The sequence below is a fragment of the Phycodurus eques genome, chromosome 6 (genome assembly GCF_024500275.1).
Source record: "Phycodurus eques isolate BA_2022a chromosome 6, UOR_Pequ_1.1, whole genome shotgun sequence".
In the NCBI taxonomy this organism is placed as follows: domain Eukaryota; kingdom Metazoa; phylum Chordata; class Actinopteri; order Syngnathiformes; family Syngnathidae; genus Phycodurus; species Phycodurus eques.
Genome location: NC_084530.1, coordinates 23,877,353 through 23,899,681, shown reverse-complemented (window position 1 = coordinate 23,899,681; position 22,329 = coordinate 23,877,353). Strand labels below are relative to the sequence as shown.

The 22,329-nt window shown below is 41.4% G+C and overlaps 1 protein-coding gene across 2 annotated transcripts in view; it reads left to right on the top strand.

Moving 5' to 3' along the window:
* Positions 1-811: 811 nt before the first annotated feature.
* The window catches only part of sh3gl2a (SH3 domain containing GRB2 like 2a, endophilin A1), a 34,109-nt gene continuing 12,591 nt past the window's right edge, over positions 812-22,329 (top strand). For both annotated transcript variants that reach the window (XM_061679977.1, XM_061679976.1), the window contains exons 1-2: positions 812-983; positions 22,228-22,296. In XM_061679977.1, the coding sequence (XP_061535961.1) occupies positions 939-983; positions 22,228-22,296 (114 nt within the window). In that variant the 5' untranslated portion in view covers positions 812-938. The remainder of the gene's footprint in view (positions 984-22,227; positions 22,297-22,329) is intronic.

The window sequence follows — 22,329 nt, the reverse complement described above, 5'->3', positions numbered from 1 at the left end:
CTTGCACACCAAACGTGGCTGCCTCGTTCCAATCCAGTTAGATGCAGAACAGTACTGTATACTCACGCATACTGTACTACTAAGAAGGAAAAAAAATATGTAGCAAATGTCACTCCAAACTGAGCATTATCTATTTTTTTTTTTTTAGAATCTCATTAGATTGTGCACGTGTACCTAGGACTTCCTTGGATACAATTATGACTTGATGTTTTATGGTTATTCTGTATTATTGTATGAGAACTCAATATTTGATTTATTTTGTGCTTGCCACTAGTGACAAGCATGGTTGTAATGTTTAACTTTGGGTTTGTTTTCATATTCTGTGTAAAATAGATAGATAGAAACCAGCACCATGGACAGCACCGACCACTTGAAATGCATGTATATTGATGTAGTTGTATGTGTATATTTTTATATTCTGTATGTATGTACAGCCATGGCAGGCACCGGAAGTCATGCCCCCCTCCAACCTCACTTTATTCATGCCAACGAATCACGTGACTCATAGTATGTATGCGTTAATCTGGGATTTAAAGGAGTTAGATTAGCTGTTGAAAGCACCCACCTTGATCTAATGAACACACCATTCAGAGTCAACGAATACATTGTATCACTTTATTTGAATACAAAAATCGGGTGGGGGGGGAGAATAATCTTTTGTTCCAACAACTGTTTTAAATGAGATTTTTGTCTGCCTGCTGAATCTTTGCAGGAGTCTCTTGAGCGAGGGGGCGGAGTTGCCGTCGCTGACGTCAACCCGGCGCGTGGTCACGTGCTCCCTCGGCGTCCAATCGGCTTTCCGAGGAGAGAGGACCCCCCCCCCCATTGTGAAGACGAGGAGAGGTGACCACACACGCGAAGCCCATTGCAATTGCTGTAATTCATTCGCTTAATTTCTCTTTTTCAAGCCGCCTGAGCCATCTGTGTCGTGTGCCAACATGTCTGTCGCGGGCCTCAAGAAGCAATTTCACAAAGCCACTCAGGTAAATAAGAACGTCCTGCGGAATGTCATGCTGTTCATTAATATATATATAATATTTTTTATTTGTTTTAATTATTCATGTGTGTGACAGGGTGGGAGGCTTACCAAAATGTGTTTTGGGGGGATTTTTTATTCATGGTAATTCCAGCGTGTATAGTGATGAGTCTTCATCCTACCCTTCAGATGACATTCTGCGGCACGTGACGTGGGCTTGCAGCCGAATAACGGTTGTTGTGGGGTTTTTTGTATTATTATTTTATTTTATTATCATTATTATTATGGTGTACACACACACGCGCGCGCGCGCACCGATGAGGGTGTTATGCAATCGTTAAGTGCGACTGGCCGGAAATCCTCTGGTCTCCTCCTCTCTGCTGCGGCACGCCATGACCTGAGCGCCCTCTAAGAGTATTTATAGGCGAGGGACACTTCATTAGGCACGCCTCTAATAATATTTATCATCCTCATTTGGATTTCCATGCAAGGATTTGCCTTTGTTAAAACTATGTTGAAGATGTTTTTAGTTTGCAATACAGTGCTGCCTTGACTTACAAGTTGAATTCGTTCCGTGACTCCACTCCTAACTCAAACTACTCTCTTCATCATCTTTACCCAGGCACGTGCACCCATAGTCGCGAGGTGGTGCTCAAGCACCTGTCCGGCTTTTTTTTTTTTTTCCTTCTTCATTCATTTAAAAAAAAAAAAAGCCTATCTGTCATCGATTCCACCCAAAGTTTATAGGGTAACATAAATGGATTATGATTTAGATACTGGTTTGATGACTGAGAAAAATGTGGATCATTGTTTTCCATAATAAAAGCAGATATTTTGCAAATGTCTTCTTTTGATGAAACAAAAAGATAATCAGTCTGCTTTCATGGAGGGCTGCAGAAATCAGAGAATATTTACTATTGAGAGGCTGAAATTCTGAGGATTTTGACAACTGGAAGCTAATCAGGGGCTTGAAACAAATAATCGATTAATTTGATAATCAATTAGCTGATGATTAATTGTTTTGACCACGTTTGTAAGCATCATGTTTTGGTGATGAAAATTCCGTAGCATTTAAAAAAATAATTTTAAGCAATCTTAGTACCATTTGTAACATTCATATCCGTACTACGTTCTTGGGAATATTTTGCTGCATTTCAAACATCTGCGCTATTTGTTCTTGTGAACATTTAAGGCACCGTATTATCTTCTAATGAGAATTTAGTAGCGTTTTGAAAAAAATCGTAAGCACCAGGTTATGTTCACTTAAGAATTTTGACCACATATTTAAAAAATAAATTAAAATATATAAATTACAGCAGCTGCACACCATGTTCTCATGAGAATTTTGTTGCATTTTGACCGTTCAAAGCAGCGTATTATCGTTTTACAAAGAAATTGTACCATTTACAGCATCCATAACATGTTCTCATGAAAACATTTTGTAAGATTCTTGACAAAATTCCACAATTAATGGTGTTTTGAGAAATTACAAGATTTTGACCTCATTTGTAAACGTCATGTTCTCATGAGAATTAAGAATTTTGGACATTTTAAGCACCAGATTGATTGAGTGATTGATTGATTGACACTTATTTCGAATATGTAGTACAAAAACAAATAAATAAAATGTCCAATATGATTTTTTTTCCCTCGATACCTAAACAGCGTGTATTGCCATATTCTGGAGTAAATTTTTTAATTAAATTTGAAATGATCTTAGGCTTTCGTGGGATTTTGGAGATTTTAAACTCCATATTGTGTTCACTTTGGAATTTAGTAATATTTTAACAACCATATATATTAATGTGTCGGGAACATTTTAGAAGCATTTTGAATATTTTATGCACCTTATTTGGCTCTAATATAGGATTTGTGACAAAATTGTATATCCCTTGTTGTGATGAGAATTTATAATTTAGTATGATTTTGAACATTTCAGTCAATGTTATGTGCTCGTGAGAGTTTTGTAGCATTTTGAGCTAATTTTAAAGCGCTATTTTTCGTGCTTTTAACAACTTAGTAATATTTGGAACATTTTATGTTGTGTCATTTTCTCATGAGAATTTAGTTAGATTTGAAAATTTTTAAGTACCATGGTATGTTCTCATTAGAATTTAGTGAGATTTTAAATTTGGAAATTATCACCTTTATGTTGGTATCATTTTGTCTGTTCTTTGCATTCAACCATTTTGAAGACGATGAGATTTGCATAAGGTCAGAGCTATAGTTCCACAACTAGCAACTTGTTGGCACTCTTGTCTGATTGTGAGTCATTTATGTTGTTATTTATGTCCCACTGAGAGGCTCGTATAGGGAATTTCAAACAAATTACACACAATTACACCATCATTATCGGAAGTGTTCAACGGCGTGAGCTGTTCAATAGAGACGAGAGAAAAAGCTGCTCTTGTCCGTGAGTTTGTTAATCATGAGCTCATTTCACCTAGGCTGGACCCGGATCAAGGCGTTCGAATGCAATTGTTTTATTGTCGCCTATTGGCCGCACTTCTGAAGGACTCACACACAGTGTGTGAGCGTACGTGTGTGTGTGTGTGTGTGTGTGTGTGTGTGTGTGTGTGTGTGTGTGTGTGAGGCTGAAGCACTGTGTTTCAGCATTGTACTTCTTATTCCCTGTCACGTTCGCCATCGTAAACATTTATTTATGGACTGCACAGGCAATGTTTGAAGTCTGATTTAAACATAATGGTCATACAAGTGTAAAAAATACATAAATTACAGCAGATGCACACAAACAATCTGGGTTTAACTTTATATTATCCGGCCGTGTAGGTCTGCTTGGATTTCCGTATAAACGTACTTTGCGCGCTTCGGCCTCCCGGACTCAAGCAAATCAGTTTCTTCATCCATCATGTCAAAGCCTGTCAGTGCGACACTTGTGCACCACATTTAAAGGGAATGAGAGGAGCCGCTTGGATTGGACAGTATTGAAGTCGACCGTGAACACCGCCACACCAGCGTAGACGTCCCTCTTTAAAATGAAACGAAAATAGAGCCGTCAGTGTTAACTTTAAAGATGAAGACGATGTAATGGGAGGTAGAGTTACATCTCGCTTGCTGCGTAGAAAGTTAGTTCACCACTGTAAATGGTAATAGCAATGCAAAATTCCAACTTAACTTTGCCAACAACTGAAAATGTACTTCAAAATGAAAATCTCCCAACCCCCCGTGGGAAAATGTGTTTTGGTCCCATGAAATCAAGGTTGAACCTTTGGGCCATTATTCCTAAAAGTATGTTTGGCGCAAACACAACATCATCAGCTCATGACCAAAGCGAAACGTGGTGGTGGCAGCATCATGGTTTGGGGTCGTTTCTCTTCAGCTGCACCTGGGGCCGTCCTATTCAAGGTGGAGTGAATTATGAACAGTTCCAAATAGTAGTCAGTGTTAGAACAAAATTTTCAGGCTTTTTTTTCAAATGTATTATTATTTATCTTGGTCTCATTTTGTATATCACAAAAATCTAGCAGTTGAACTGGGGTTTGTAGACTGTATCGTGCTAGCTACCTAGCTAGCCCTCTATTTGATTCCCATTCAGGTTTTTTTTTTTTTTGTTTGTTTTGTTTTGTTTTGTTTTGGGGGTTTTTGCCTCGCTGACGGGTCGCGGTAGCAGCGGATTCAGCAGGAGTATCCATCCATCCATCCATCTTCTACCTCTTATCCGAGGTCGGGTCGCGGGGGCAGTAGCTTTAGTAGGGACACCCAGACTTCCCTTTCTCCAGCCACTTCATCCAGCTCTTCCGGGCGGATCCCGAGGCGTTCCCAGGCCAGCCGAGAGACGTAGTTTCTCCAGCGTGTCCTGGGTCGTCCCCGGGGTCTCCTCCCGGTGGGACGTGCCCGGAACACCTCACCGGGGAGGCGTCCGGGACGCATCCGAATCAGATGCCCCGACCACCTCATCTGGCTCCTATCGATGCGGAGGAGCGGCGGCTCTACTCTGAGATCCTCCCGGATAACCGGGCTTCTCACCCTATCTCTAAGGGAGAGCCCGGACACCCTGCGGAGGAAACTCATTTTGGCCGCTTGTATCCGGGATCTCGTTCTTTCGGTCACGACCCACAGCTCGTGACGATAGGTGAGGGTAGGAACGTAAATCGAGAGCTTCGCCTTTCGGCTTAGCTCCTTCTTTGCCACAACGGATCGATAAAAAGTCCGCATCACTGCAGACGTTGCACCGATCCGCCTGTCGATCTCCCGTTCCATTCTTCATCTCACTCGTGAACAAAACCCCAAGATACTTGAACTCCTCCACTTGGGGCAGGATCTCATCCCCGACCTCAGCAGGAGTATTTTTTAGTAAAAAAATCATACCTAAATAAATGTTTGAAAACAAACACTTCTTAAAGATGACATGTATTGTAGTTAAAAGTTAAATACAACTAGTGATATTTCGCAGAGCACTGGAGGGAGGCCAAGTATCACTCGTCGTACGCGTACCCCACTTTGAGAATCACTGCTCTAACTTATCTGTGGGTGTGACTGTGAGTTTTTTTGTCGCTAGTATGTACCCTACGATTGACTAGTGACAGTCCATGGTGTACCCCACTACTCTCACCAAAAAACAAGTACTCAAAATTGTCCATAGGTCTGACTGTGAGTGTAAAACGTTGTTTGTCTGTCTGTGCTGTGTGAGTGGTCGGTGACCTGTCCAGGGTTTACTTCTCTCCAAATTGTCCACGTGTGAATGTAAATGGTTGTTTGTTCATATTTTCTAGAGATGTTCGATACCATTTTTTTTTTTCAGATTGCTACCTGTAACCTACGAATATTCACTCTTGAGTACTCGCCGATACCGAGCACCGATACCATTCGTACGTTTGATACATACAATTTCAATGAACACCATGGCAGATCATTGTGAATTCTTTCTCTAACAGTTCCTTCCACCTGGGCTGTAGATTGCTCTCTCTTTATTTAGAGCCTCCAACTGCGTCCGCAGTGGCGCATCTTGCGATAAAAAAACGATGGGAACGACACGGAAATTGGCTCACGGCTGGCCAACAGATGGCCCGTCCGAAAAATGCTGCAGTGACCTTAGCCCCGCGCGTCTGCTCGTCGCTAACTAGCTTCGTGGCTTTGCGTCAAGTCGCTCTCATAAGACTTAACAACGTTCACCTCCACCTCGTCGTTGTTTACGTCCCTCCTTTTCAATCAGGTCACGACGTCTCCATCAGGGACTCAAGGACGCCGCGGCCATTTTGCAAACGAAGCACAGGAGCAGCGTGACGCAAGGGGAAACTACAGTCTTTCACTACACTTATTAATTTAGCAGTAGTAGTGGCTAGGAAACGTGTGTGTGAAAAGGTTTGGTTTGGAACCAATCGGTCAACTTCACCTCATTGTAGAGCAAACGCTGCACTGCTGTAACACCTCAGTGCCCTCTCGTGTGTGTTTCTTGTGTGTGTCTGTGCATCGAGTTGTAGTTTTTCAGCACAGCGTGCGAGTGGAATCCTTTATTTTGCATTGTGTATGTGCGCGTGGCATACTAATAGAGGCTCATTGTTAAGGTGTGGGTGTGTTCAATGTTGTTGTGAATGATGACATGGCTTGCAGCCTTTTTTTTTTCATCTATGAAGAATGATAATCGGAAGGACGTACGTGATAGTGGGATAGTAGACAGGTATGCACGTGTGTGGGCGTTGGGGGGCTCGAGGGGCAGCAGATTGCGAGTGGGCGATCAATGCCGCCTGGATGCTCGGCGAGGAGCATTGCAGTAGAGCGTAAAGTCGATCCAGCTGGGAGATAGCAGATGGGGGGGGGGGGCTGGGGGCGAGTGTGGGCGATGGAATAAGGAGAGGTGTGGGGTGGGGGCGTTTCCTGAGGAACTGGTGATGGAGTGATGGCGGATTCGCAGAGGCTGCAGATCTTCATTCTAATAGGCTTTCTGCTGTGTTTTAAATGGGACGCTTTTGACCTGTTGAATTGTAATTGTTTTTTTTTAATTATTGTAATGGCGACGCATCACGCTATCACATATACGCATGCGAATATTCGTAAAAATGAAAAAGGGGCTTCGAGCTGTTTATTGCAACTCTCGGCTGAAGGTTACTGTCAAACGAAACATAAAACAAAGAGAATTACACATTGTGTATTTCAAGCAACCGCATGAATGCCAACCTACGATAGGAAACTCCATCGGCACACGGGCGAAGAATTAGCATCTATGTGGTGGGGTTGCAACGCTTTAAGAAAAATATATCTGAACCCAAACTGTGCAGCAACACGTGTAGACATAACACGAAACAATACTCACAGGCATATATATATTCTTTATCCTCTGTGAAGAATGACTAATATTACCGCCGTACCGAGAAGTCAACAGAGGAGCTGAGCCTCCAGTACAGTATGTCTGTCTTGTACTGCCCCCAGGTGTCCGAGGTGCGCACACCAGAGTGAGCAGCAAGTGTGACAAGCAAGTGTTTTTAAAAAAAAAATGTATTTCATTAATGGCGTCTTAACACTTTCATTAATGAACTTCTTAACTTAAGATTCCTCCACATTGTTATATGTTTTTATAAAGTATAATATTATTCAGTGCAATTTTTCTTGTTGAAAAATTACATTTTAATCAAATTTGGGGTGGGGGGGTGGTGGAAGCTGGAGCAGATTAATGGCTTTTTCGTTCATATCAGTGAGGAAATATGAGTTGATATGCGAGTGTTTTGCGTTACGAGCGTAGTCAGGGAATGATTTAAACTCGTATCTTAGCGACTACTGTACCCGTCAACCCCATTCTACAACAAAGGTTAAAAATAATAATCGTAAAATAAAAAAATAATAATAAAATATCAAAGACAAAGGTTATGAGAAACATTGTTCTAAACTCAATTAAAAATGTAAATTAAAAAAAGATGCTGATGTGACGACTAAACTAATCATAATACTTTGATATTTATGATTATTTAAATTTTGCATTACATGGAATGTTAATATTGTATTGATAATAATATAATGCAACATTTTTACCACAAAGCTGAATAATCATGATACGAATTTAATTTAGTATTCGTATGATATTAATTGTGTTCTATTTTTTATTTAATATTGTTGTTTATTTATTTATCAAAAATTAGGTTTTCAATTTACATAATAAAATACCATATACAAAAAGTGAATTTAATTATAATAATTTATCATGATATTACTATTGTAACAAATTAAAATGCACATTACTAATTTAATACTGTTGCTGTTCATATTTTATGATCAGTATAATATAAATATGTCAAATAATAAAAAAAAAATACAGAATAATCATCATCATTGATTGCGTTTTACTTTAACGTTCAGACTATGGCAGTCTAAAAGATGTCTTTTATTTTAGACTAGACTTTTTTTTAGACTTTTTTTTTTTGTTATATCACTGTAATTTCTATACAACCTGCCATGACACTTTCATTGCAGAAAGTCGTGTCGGTCATGTCATGTAAATGATCAAGTTGATCATGTTTCCTGTGTCGGCGTGCCAGAGGACAAAACCTCCTCGCGCGAATGTTCTCCTCTGTTGTTATATGATTGCAATATGGCTCCGGTCCAGCGGTTCGTGTCCCATCCATGCTTCCATCTGCAGCTACAAGCACCTGCAGCACTTTTCTTACTCCTCTTTGTAATTTGCCTTCTGGGTTGCTGGGGGGAAAAAAAGGTTTCTGCCGCCCCCCCCCCCCCCCCCCCCCCCCTCCCTTTTTTTTTTTTTTTTTTGACCACACTGAATTCTTCATTTGACTTTGACTCACGACTTTCCCCCCTGGTGCTTTTTGGGACTTCCTCCCGCAGAGACGCACTGGTCAGGCTTCTGATTTAAAGCCTTGTTTACACACAGTGCGACTGTTACGGCTAGTCGATCAATACTGCGCCACTTTCCGGCAGCAGTCTTCTGGGGTACCTACAGTAGTATGGTACCGCTGTACTTAAAGGCAAAAAAAAATAATCAAGCAACAATGGCATCACCCAATGAAAAACGTTACCAGCGGTAGCAAGCTAAGGCACGGGGGCCCAAATGTGGCCCGAGAGAGTATTTGATCTGGTCGGCCATGCAACGGTGCCCAGGAAACGGCGAGTCATCAAACTTCGCCCACAAGGCAATAAAATAACAAAAGCATTTATTTTTATTTTTTTTTAACAATTTAGCATTGTCCATCTGTCTAGTATACAAGGGTCAAAACCTCTTGGACAAGTTTGTCTTTGAAGGACCCGTAGAAATGGCCACAATGACCCTAAAATGGAGGCTTAAAACCAACATGACAGACTTCGTGTGTCTTTTCAGGCGTGGGTTCTTGAGGATTTTCTTTTGTGGGTCTACTCAATATAGACATGTCTACCAGATTTGATGTTGCTAAGAGAAACAGTCTATGGGATCTGAAAAACAACAAAAATTCTTTTCAATTGTCTTGGACGAGTCTGTCGTTGAAGTATCCGTGGGAAAGGTTACTTTAAACCAAAATGGAACACTTTCTGTGTCTTTGATACTTTTTTTTTTTTTTTTTTTTTGTGGCTCTACCCATGAGAGACATGCCTACCCAATTTTATGTCGCTAAGTGGAACGGACTTCAGGAGCTGAATGTTGACATTTGAAAATGGGCACTTCAGCCCAAAATGGCCGACTTCCTGTGTCTTTTCGGGCATGGTTTATTGAGACTTTTGAGTCTGCTCATGATAGAAATGCCGACCAAATTTCATGTCTAATTGAAACTGTCTTGGTGGGCTGAATTGTGACGGAAACCTGATGCGTTTTTCAAGCGGTTGTACCCTCCCCTCTTTGTTTTTGTCTTCCCCAGACACTCTGTGAAGCCACTTCCATTGAAAACATGATTTCCCGCGCTTGCTATTTTCTGCCTGTGCATCCAAATGAGTTTTAAAGCCTCACGTGCGAGGTCGGCGCGTTCCCTGGCGTCATATTTGTTCCCGGGGGGTTAATGGCAGACGGAGGCTGTCTGTAACGTGCCTATTTTTAGCCGGTCGCGGTGGGACTGCTTGGTGCGGTCGCCTCATTTATTAAGCCAAAAGGAAATGATGCGTTGTTTGCTGTGTGAAAATGAAGTGAAGGTGTGCCGTACTCGCCTACCCTCCTCCTCCTCTTTCTTTTGCAGCATCGGTATTCAGGCCATGGCTGATGTTTTATTCAGTGCGTGGAACATTCCGGGGCATTCACTTCTGCAGAGAAGAGTGGATTGAATCTTGAGAGGCTCTGAAAGGCAAATTCTTGGGATGTGTTTGGGTCTAGTTTGTTTCCTTAATTGACGGGGAAATCATAGAAATGGAAAGACAGCGGTACCTTGACTTAAGAGATTTGCAAGTTACGAGTGGGCTTTCGGTCGATTTTGCTTTTTGTTGCGGGTGTTCTGTAACGATAGACATGTCCACCCAATTTCGGTCATAATGTAAATTTCACCAAATTGTGACATCACAGACCGACTCTCCCACAGACACGTTTTTAGTCAACAGTCGTCTCTTGCTATATTGCGGTTCACTTTTTGAGGCTCCACTCTATTGCAGATTTTTCACGGGATTTTGCGGTGATTATTTTTCCACACGGACTGTTACAGCGGAGCAATGAGTACGAGCCAGTTGGAAAGAGTGCACATTGACAGAGAATGTCCAATGTTTGGGATCATTTCACACTTAATCAAAGAAGCTGAAGTGAAACGTGCCGATTGCGAAGCGCACTACTGCACGTTTACGGTAAAGCAAACATCGTTGGATAATTTACTGTAGCCTACCACTGCTAGTTAGCACAAATTGTCAACCTTCCACCCGTGGTCAAGGATAGACAGTCCCACTGTCGCATTTTGAATGACTTTATTGAACAGAGGTAATAAACAAAAGCACATATTTACACACGACGTGCCGCTGGTGGCTAACGGTTTAGCCAGCTAACGTCCAGCTAACTCTACATTCTCATTCGCTGACTCTGACGTCTCTCAACAGGCAAGGCCCCGCCTTTTAAAGTCTCACGCAATCAGTCACAGATACAGTACTGAGAATGTGAAGATGGCGACCCCAAGTGGATAAAAATAATACCTGCACCTCACATCCATATATTTTGCTATTATAGGCATGAAGCTTTAAAAACCCATGTAAATGTTAACATAGTCGCCACTTTGTGAATTTGGGGATGTTCTGGATGTAACCCTCGCAATAAATGAGGGATTACTGTAGTCTGCTCACAAAAGATTTTTGGGGGGTTATTTAATATCACATTTGATGAGAGGCCAGGCACTCTAGAGACTTAACTATAAAATTAAGCAATTTAAAATGTCGATTCTACATAATGTGTCCTCTCATAAATTGCCCTGAGGGTCGGTGGTGTCGTCGTTAGCTAATCGAATGGAGGCCGCTTGTCACTTTCTTCAAGCCTCATTCAGGCTTGTTGATTGGCTGAGCGCATTGACTGAAGGGCACGGTTATAAAAGGCAATATGTCATTATGCACACGTGTTGTTTAGAGCCTCAGAGACCTTGCACATGCGTATCGGCAAGAACGAAGTTCAACAATCGGTCAGGAACTCAACGTGGCTTCGAGTTCTGCCATTTTGGACAGACTTATCCTTGACAACAGCTCCAATGCAATTGCTACCAAATTGGAAGCACGTAGCAAATGAGACAGATGGGCGATGCTGAATTGTGAAAAATGTTTTGAGTTTTCGCATAATGTGTGTGGGTGGAGAAAGGCGGTGAAGTTCGATGACTCGCCATTAAACACTAAATAGCTTCCCAAGAGCCAGTTTCACTTAGCAACATGAAATGTGGTAGTCACGTCTACCACGAGGAGATCCACAAAAAAGTCTCAAGAAGTCATACCGTTTTTGTTGGAAGCGACATTTCCAGGGACCCTTTGGGAAAGGAGTCGGGTCACTTTGATTGAACTGACGACTCCACTCCTCATACCGCTGATGGAATTTTTTGGGCGATTTTGAAACCGTGATTTTTTAAAACCGCGGTACACCTTGAAACCGGTAACCGGCCCGTGCCTGGTGTCACATTGCGGATGCAACTGGGGCTCATGTCATTCACCGGCTGTTGAATGGTCCAAAGAGTGGACTTTGTCCATAATTAGCTCATGCAAATGAGCGTAATGGGAAGCTCCCACTCGTACCGTGTTTGGCTGAGAATTGTGGGAAAGGGTGAAAGGGATTGATAGAGAAATATGATGAAGGAGGAAGTGGAAGAGGAGGTCTCGCTTGCAGGCAGCTGCAGCGTCCGTTCTCAAAGAGAGGCGATTTGTCCCGTTTTCTTCATTGTGGTGTCCGGCTGCAGGTGGTACGTTCTGTATTTCGGGAGAAAACTCAATTTGAAACGTTAAATCAAGAATGACTCAAACAGCCAAATGATAAACAATTAAAATTTTACTGAAGCGCAAAACAATTGTAGAGTGCTGAATTCTTTGTTTCAGCCCACTTCCTGGTTCACTGATGATGACGGAAATTGACAGGACTGTACCATTTTTCACTCTGGGGGAGGGGGAAATCTTGGAATCATGACTCGAATACTAAAAAGAGAAAATATTTTGTCCTATAAAAGCCTGCCCTTCTACTACCTTTTATATCACAGGTGGGCAAACTCTTGTGCTTCTTTGATTTTTAAAGTGGACAGGTGGTACAGGTCATTTGTAGATGAGGTTAAAAAAAAAAAAATTAATATAAATTTGTTTAAAATTATATATGTAGGTATAGAAATTAATCATTTCTCATTTTATTTCAATATTTGTCATTATTTTAATATGAACAAATATATAATATCACATAAATATATAATGACTTGTAAAACTGTTTAACTATTTTATCATTCACAATAATTTAAATAGCCAATTATTTCATTTGACAAAAAGTAAATATATGTCTCAAGTTGTTTATTTCACTGGTATATTTTATTTTATTATTGACAATAACTAAATTATCCAATTATTTAATGCATGAAATTAATTTTTGAAAATTAGAAAAGAATACAGCTTAACTCATTCACTGCCAGCCTTCCCAGTTAACATGGAAATTTGACTTCTAAAGCCGTCAATGGCAGTGAATGTGTTAATTAACCAATCTTTCTTTGTTAAAAAAGAAAAAAAACCAAATGAACGCAACAAATGTGACACGACTCCCGATAATACCATTTGGATGCTTTATCGGCCAGATGAAAGAATGGAGTGGGCCGTATGTGGTTTTTGGGCCATAATTTGTTGTTCCACGAAGACAAAAAAAATAAAATTAAAAAAAAAAGCGCAACCTCCCATTTGTTTGTGCTTTTGGGATATTTAAAAAGAACAAAAACAACATGATGGCATTTGTTCTGCCACGTGCCCTCATGACAAACCCCCCTCCCACCACCATCTTTGCTCTCCCCAGCCCCCCGCTGTCCACAGGCTGGATGATTCGGGCAGGATTAATCTGTCATTAATCCGAGCACGGTGACTTTGCATCCTATTGACTGAGAATTTGTGCAGCCTTAATCTTGCGTAACATTCACGCGTGACTGCGACCACTCCGGCACATAGATGGAACAATGTGTGTGGAGTTTAATGGGCCTAAACACAACCAATTTGAAGACCATTATCAATCATAAATCAACTGTATTTGTACTGTACAAGTGTTAACAGTGAGGGAAAAAAAGACTCTTCATCATTTTCCACAGGTGCTGCAGGCTTGCCGAACACACTTCATTTGCTCATTTTCATTTGATTTTCGACCTCTCACCCACGCGTTGTGGCGTAAACAACCAACATGCTTTAACATTTAAGTCGATTTAAGGACAATACTTAATTTCTTAATATATATATATATATATATATATATATATATATATATATATATATATATTACAATTATCCTACAAATGTCTATTATACATTCTGATTATGAGTGGGCTAAATATTTTGGGGCTTTTTATAACAGTTACTTTTAGGTTTCCGCCCAAAGATGGCTCGGTAGCACGCCATATAAGGATTTGAAATGTTACCTCCCTGAAGCCTGTTTCACTTAGCAACATAAAATGTTGTCAGTGAATCTATCATGAGCTGACCTACAGAAAAAGGATTAAGAGCCATTTCCCGAAAAGACACAGCAAGTGTTCTATTCTGGTTTGAAGCGGCCATTTTGGCCATTTGCTGGGGTCTTTCAAAGATTGACTTTTCATCAAGATAATGTCCGTTTGCTGCCAAATTTGAACCGCATGTACCAGACAGAGGCATGACGAAGATTTTAGTCGTTGTGTGTGGCTGGAATACAGCGGAGATGTTTGATGACTCACTGTAAAATGTGAAACTCTTATAAGTCAACTCCACAAGGTACGAGCGTGACCAAACTTTGTGTGTAGTGAAGTGTGTATAATGTAATAAAGCGCAAAATCAAGTCTGAAGTGATGGAATTGGAAGTGTCAGCGGAAGAGCAACAAACATAGTACTGAGCTACAGAAAAAAAAGCCATCACTCTGCTAATTTTGAGGAAACTAGCAAACACATAAATGCCATGTTTTGTTTGATTTCACTCTTCCTGGGTGCTCGTTCGGCAGAGGCCAGCGCCCATTATTGCGTTGCACTGAAATGACCTAGTTGCAAAGAAATGGAGTTGAAGGAGTTTTATCACAGGTGATATGGCATGACTCCTTCTTGTGACTGTCTCCAAGTCATCTTATACAGTGGCTCATTCATCATCTCCAAAATGACATTGCTGAATATGTCACAAAAAAATCTGCCTTCCTGGCATTACAAAAATCTTTACCCGAGCGTTCTCCCAGTCGCCTCTCATTTTTTCTGCCCCTCCTCACGGTTACGCACAGTGGTGTCATTTGCACCTGCATTAAATCACATTTTGCAGTTTTAAATTAATCTATCTTCCTCCCAAAATGTACTGCGTAGCAATCTTGAGCGTTTGGCAGACCTGGATGCGCACGAGCTTTCACAATCATCCCTACACACAAGCTAAAAAACAGTTCAAAACAAATCCCATTCATTCAAGTTGTAGCAGAACCATCAAAAAGACCGTTTGGGAATCCCTGGTCTAGAGTAGATATATATATACGGGAAAATCTAATCAGTACAGACATCAGATGAAAAAAATGATAGTCAATATGAAGTGTACAAAACAGCAGAGGCGTTTCATATTTTTCCTCTTTTATTAGGTCAACCAGGCCCCAGGATGCATCGCTCTTTATTATTTTAGCAAAGGATCGTTGCGGCCTGATGGAATCTCTGCAGTGAAGAAGAATCTGTTTTTCATCCTTTTTCTTTTGTTTTGTTTGTGTTTCTATTGATCCGAGTGTGAACGCATCGCTGCGTTAAGGTGCATTACCGCTCGGCTCTCTTTAAGCTCCCTCGAAAGACAATTTGTCTTCATCAGGCGTGATAATGAATCTTCTTGCCGGCCAAACGTCATCTTTGCGGCTTCACGCTTGTGAATGTGTAATGCGCTCAGGGAGTCTCAGTCAACTTTGTTTGCTTGGTTTATTTTGCTCTTTTCGTTTGGCTCAGGCATCGATTTTCTTGCGCGCTTTGCATCTTTTCACATCGTGACTGTGATATTAAATAACGCTGATGTAGTCTTCGTTAACGTGGACTCACCAGAATGTAGCGGGAATTTTCCGCTCTCAAAAACTACAACATTCCCACAATGTTTTCTCATATGGTGGATTGGTAGGCCTTTATTTTCTCAACTGCGTACCAGGCGCTGATTCAGGGTAAGGCGTTCATTTAAAAAAAATAAAAAAAAATTTAAAAAAAAGGAGGCCTTCGTTCGTAAAAATGCAATTTTATATTAATATTGACAAATAATATGAATGTATTTTGTTTATTTTTCCTGATACAATAAACATTTATTTAAGGTGTGGCATTCATTTATCCAAGTGATCGACACACCTGGCAATTAATTGTGCACTCCCCTTAATAATATATATTTTTTTTTTTAAATATGCACAGTATGCATATGGTTGATTATTATTATTCGTTGGCACATATTCCATTGTTTTGGTGAATCAGAGTAGTATAAAATGGGGAATGTTTCACAAGGGTGTGCGTGTGTGTGTGTTTAGGTCACTCTCCACACAGGAGTGATTAAGTGAATCATCACTTTTATGTATGGTCTTGCTTGTCTTCATCTCTCTTGTGGATGACTGGACCCCCCCCCCGAAAAAAAATGCAGCGTGATGACAGTCTTTTTTTTTTTTTTTTTTTTATAAACGTACATCAAATAGTAGCCCTCCGGGTCCACTTGAGACAAACGCCTCCCTTTTCCAATCAGAGAAAAAAAGAAACAAGAGGTAATAAGTGTAAGTTCATTGACGCAGACATTAAGAGTGAACTGGTGAGCCCATCAGTTGCTAAACAAAACAGCAGCACCGAAGCATTTCAATTCAAGGGTGGTGGCTTGTAAGTCAGTTCCCTGCTAAGTATTAAATATGATCATACGTTACGTGGAGATTAGTTTATTGTTCGAGTAGACTGTGTGGTTGCTCCATAATGTCGTGTGCGTCCATATTTCCGAGCCAGACCTTTCTCTGATTTTCTACGATAATGGTCTTTTTTGAATTTTGTTTCTAACTCCTTTTTCACTTCACAACAACTGCATCCAGTGAACCCCCACATATTCACAGATTTTTTTTAAATATATATATGTTGCCTATACAATGTTTTCGTGCTCAGTCAATACAGTTTGTAAAAAATAAATAAATGAATGAATTAATTAAATACAATTTTAACTTTGGCACCATTTAGTGGACTCATGGTGTTGTTGTCAGATGGAATTCATTGTTAGTGTTTTTTTTTTATGTGCTTTTGAGATGTCCTATTTTGTTGGCAGTCCTTGACAGCACCTTTCTGATTCTTTCCCAATATGTGTAGTCTACCCCGCCATTACAATATGGCTGTATTCTCTGATATTTATTATTACGTGTAAATGCCAAAAGGTGAGTTTAATGACTTTATAGCGTTTGTCTAAAATGCTAGTGCGCATATTTTTGATTGTTTGGTGGTTGTTTTTCAGTTTGGTGGATTGGTTTAGCCAACATTGTCCCCATAAATTTCTTGTGCCATTGTACAAGTCGACAGATGTGACAGTGGAGATCGTCCAGATTTAATCCTGCAGTTTCGCGGAGCCTACGTACCTACTTTTTAATCACAGAAGTTCCCGCTATCTCCTGGAAATCTATGTTTATAGTGATTGTTTATTATGGGTTTTTACAGTAGTAGCCACTGTACTTACTGTAATTCCCTCACACGTGGGAAAAGAGTCGCTCTGCACTTTTTAGCCGTTTATTAAATGCAGATACTCACACGCAGACTTGCTGACAGGCCCCGCCTCTTAAAGGCACCTATCGAACTCTCACACACTATCATGCATAGAGTATTTTTGCTACGTTATGTTGACGTTTGTGTGCGTGCGTGCGTGTGTGTGTGTGTATTCAAATACATTTAAAGTGTGTTCAAAGCACAAATTCAAATGTGTTTAAAGTCTGTGGGAGGGTTGAAACTGCTGTTAAAAAAAAAAAAAAAATTTATATGCCTTCGCCTTTATCATGTGTGTGCTTTCTCATCCCCAGTCTTCCTCTCACCATCATCATCATCATCATTATTGTGCATCCCAACCACACACGCTCACACAAATACACACAGGCGTAGGGTGCCAGCTGGCGTCCTCCCCCGCCGACGTAGCGCCGCAGGGACGGGGGTTGGCGCGTGCTCGGCTCCGAGGCAACATTCTCACGGCTGTTGTTACATAAGCGAAGGCTTTGCCATCACGTGACAAATGCGCCATATAAACATGGAGGTCATTGTAGATACCATGACGAGGCAGCTGAGTCACGGTGGGTGTGTGTGATGTAGTTCAAAGTCAATAGTTGTTGATTAGAGATTTAAAAATAATTAGAGATTGAAAAAATTGAGATTAAAAAAAAAAAAAAAACATGGTAAAACAGGCACCGAGCCCTGCCGCGAATGGCCAAAAAAAAAGGTAAATGACTGACAATTGACATGGGAAAAGAACAGGGCTCGTGTGACTTGTTAGAATATCTGAATCTCCCCTCTGGTTGCCGATTGGATGTCAAGATGGATTAGCGTCATCCTAAAAATTGACTGCCGGTGTTTTGGCGCTGGGCTTCGGGGTTTACGAAGAGCAAATGGATTTCCCTTGATTGTACGAAGCCGTAACCAAGCGGACAAATCATGTTCGGTCACGTCTGCGTCTGCGCCGTCTTTCATGTTCGGACAAAAAGTCAGGGGTTAGACGTAAGGCGCTAAATTCCAGTGGACGCTCATGACTGATCTCCGATGTGATCTCTCCGTATTGTTGTGTGCGTCCACTTTTGAAGGACTTCTCTCACGATGGTAGCTAGACTTAATCACTTCTCTGGCGCCGCTGTCCTATTAGGGCCCCCGTGCAGCGTGACAAGGGGTTACATTAAAAGGGGTTTCAAGATTCGTCGCAAGGACTCCGTTGTTGTTTTTTTTCACCTGTCCCTCGGGATAGCCTCGCTAATCACTCTTGTCGTTTATAATCTGCCGCTTCCACGCCGTGTGTATATTTAAAGGCAGGAAGGCTCCGATTAGAGCCGTGAGCAGGAAGGGGAGGGTAGTAGTGGATGGGTGACGGTGGAGGCGGGGTTGGAGTTTGTCGAGCAGCGTGCAGCCATGTGAGCGATCCTAATGCTCAGACAGTTAAGAAGATGGTGCAGGAAATGGGTTTCTTCATGGCCAAAAAAGAAGCCATTCCTGTTTGTGTGGTTGGTATTTGGTGGGGGTCAGGGGGGAGGCGTCAGGTCGTCAGACAAAACCTGATGTTAGTCCAGAAACCATGATGTTAAGTTGCCTTTCTAAATTGACATGTTGAGGTTTGAGGCCTTGATGAAGGGGACCTAACGTATGTTTTTATAAAAATCAAAGACCATTTGAAGTGTTCATAAATCCACGATATAGAGAGACCGTACAGCGCATCGGCGACTGTGGCTCTAATTTGCACGTCAGGCCATAACGGTGCGTAAGCAAACTGTGAAAACCCATGAAAAAGGATTGCTTAAAAAAATAAAATAAAAATCAGCAAAATAAGGGGGTTTAGCACTGTACATGTTTTTGGACTGTGGGAGGAAGTGGGATTAGCGATGCAGCACAGTAAGAACTTGCAACATTGTCATTATCGGGCTAAATAGGCGATAAAGGCAAGCATTCCCTTTCTTCTCTTCCCGGACGTACGCGGACCATTTGGCCACTCGAGGTCTTTTGGGAGAGCGGTAAACAGCGTTGGCTGATGATGCGGGTGATTTTGGGTGATGAGAGGCAGCGAGGTCGCCTGCTAGCTTGCCCGCGGCGCTTCCTCTCCACATTTAGACCATTTAATCCGGTCTGATTGACTCGTGGGTGCCAGGTGCAGAAGTGATGTGGCGCCTGGAGCGTTTCCCTCGCCGCGACTTATCAAAGCACAACTATGTGAGGACGAAGTTGCCGTCGGTGCTGCCAACTTAACCCGTTTAGTGACCGAAAAAGAAATCGACATAAATTACATTATTGTCATTTGTCTTCCCCCCACCTCTTTCCTAAATATCACTGTAGTGACCCATAAGAGGGAGACATTCACCAGGGAGGTGTGTCTTCAAGGAAGGGGCAGGAGATGAAAGGGTCAACGGGAGTTGCTGGCTTCAAAGGGAGTGGTTGGCTGTTTGATGTGAAAACGCGTTTGAATGTGGAGCGTAAAGTGACATGACTGGTTCTCGTCTCATCATCTTTTTATTTACCGCGGCTCCACAACATATCTAATATGTGCGTGTTCGTAACCAACAAAGACGGTTTTTGAACTGTTCAGCGAATCTAACTTTTGTTTTTGTAAATGTCAAAGACAAGTTGGAATAGTCTTCAAATGGAACGTCGGGATGCGTTTGTAACATTAAAGACAGTTTAAAATAATCAGCATGTCTAACATCCGTGTTTTCCAAAACATCAGACAATTTTGACTCTTCAGCAAATCTAACATTCTTGTCGTTGTAATCATCAAAGTTACAATATTCAACAAATGCAACATTGGAATGTGTTCCAAAACATCAAAGACTATTTAGACTACTCCGCAGCCCTATGGGGGGTGGGGGGGGGCACAAGCCAGTGCAAACTGTAGGCCGATCCCAAGCCCGGATAAATGCAGAGGGTTGCGTCAGGAAGGGCGTCCGGCTTAAAACCTTGCCAAACAAATATGAGCGTTCATCCAAAGAATTCCATACCGGATCGGTCGTGGCCCGGGTTAACAAGGTCCGCCACCGGTGCCGTCAACCTGCAGGGCGCCGGTGGAAATTCAGCGACTGTGGGTCGAAGTCGAAGAAGAAGATGGTGGCGGAATCTCACAGTACGGGAAATCATACAAGGAAAAAGGTTAGCTGAGAAGAAGTGGGACACTGAAAGGCCCGAGGATGCAATGCAAGGGTAATGTGTAGTCTTTAAAAAAAATACAATAAAAATAAAAAACACACACTTTTTGAAGCCTGTGTTGAGTCTCGATCACATTGCCAGACTGATTACAAACATCAAGACGGGATAATTAGCCGTATCTTCATTTTTCAGGGTCTTCAACCGCGGTTCCGCTCCACAAATACACTCATTATATGACTCCATCAAGACTATTTGTGTTTAATACTATTTTTTGCCCCCTTAGCTAAGGAGCGTACGCTAAATATGTACACTATTTATGCAAATTCAGCAGCTGGAGCGGTGATTTACGAAGCAGGTATCTCCCTCAAGGGCGCAGCACTTATCATGTATCGTACGTATCGTCGTCTTATTGTGTACCTGACGAGCCCGGCGCGGGGCAGATAACTGTCTCCGTGGCAACCGGCGTGGATAGAAGAAATCGTAGTGACGTGCGAGCGACAGTCGAGTCGAGGGTGTGTATGTGTGTGTCTTTTGCTGAAATGACTCACAGAGCGCACAAATCCTCAGGAAGTCTTCCACTGCCTAAACTGCTGTCGCGGGCTTAACATTATACCCCTCCCTCCATCCCTCCATCCCGTCATCCATCCATCCATCACTCTATCACAGATCACCTTCTTTAACCATACACACCCCGGACACTTTATTAGGTACACTTCATGACATCTAATTGAAGAGCGACAGCAAAACGAAAGTGCTTCTACGAAATTAAAAATGCTCATTATTCATTGAACAATATATGGTTATTTTTGGTGGTTAATGGTGGAGAAGTGCAATGCATCATACTGGGAAAGGTGTTAATATTTTCACCCGCCTCGTCTCAATAAATAGCTTCATGTAAATGTCATATGTATTGTTTCGGTTGAACAAATGTTCCTTCACTCACTTGTGGAAATGTTGCCAGAAAGTTTTTTTATTTGGTTTAGTTTTGTTTTTTTACCATCTGTCTCATTTATTTCTCGGAGGGCAGAGTGCGCGTGTGTGTGTGTGTGTGTGTGTGTGTGTGTGTGTGTGTTTGAATGTGTCCATGTCCTCATTGTGTCAGATGACTGCCCCTCCCTCCAGGCAACTGCTAGCATCCAGCTCCGGTTTAGGAGGCAGAAATATGAATGATTGACAGCGTGTGTGTGCACGTGTGTGTGTGTGCGCATGTGTGTGTGTTTCTGGGGACGAGAACATTGTCTACTCCACAACAGTTGCCTGTATTTCCTCTGAAACCCAACACAATACAATATACCAATACACGCAGGTATATTTTCTTTATCCTTTGCAAAACACAACTCATATTACTGCAGCTTACTCAGTCACATAGTTTTGAAACGCTTCTGTGTGTATAATGTGTGTGTTTGTATTATACTGCCCCCTAGCTGTCCAAGCCAAAAAAAGCAGAAGGAAAACAAAATCAATGGGCACGGAAGCATGAAATCATGATGCACAAGCAGTTTAATTATATATATATATATATATATATAAATATATATATATATATATATATAATGATATTGTCAATGTATAATGTATGTTTTTATAAGTTACAATACTGTAGAGTGCAAATTTTCTCATGAAAAAAAACGTTACAAAAATTTGTTACGGATTACTGGCTGGAAAATGGATGGATGGCTATTGTGATAGTGTACCTAATATTGAGGATGGTATTAGTAGTCGTGTATAGTCACACTACATAAAAAGTATGACACACAGTGGAAACTCCCTGGTTGACAACATCCATTACAAGACACTGGCCGAGATCTTCATTTTTTCATATTTCCCATCCATGCTAATTTGTTTAAAAGCTTCGGGTCTCGTCAACCAACAATAAATTAAAATATGCATGTTGTGTGTTTCTTTTGCAGAAAGTGAGTGAGAAAGTGGGCGGAGCCGAGGGAACAAAGCTCGATGAGGACTTCACTGAAATGGAAAAGGCGAGACAGAACTCCATGAAGCAGTACATCAGC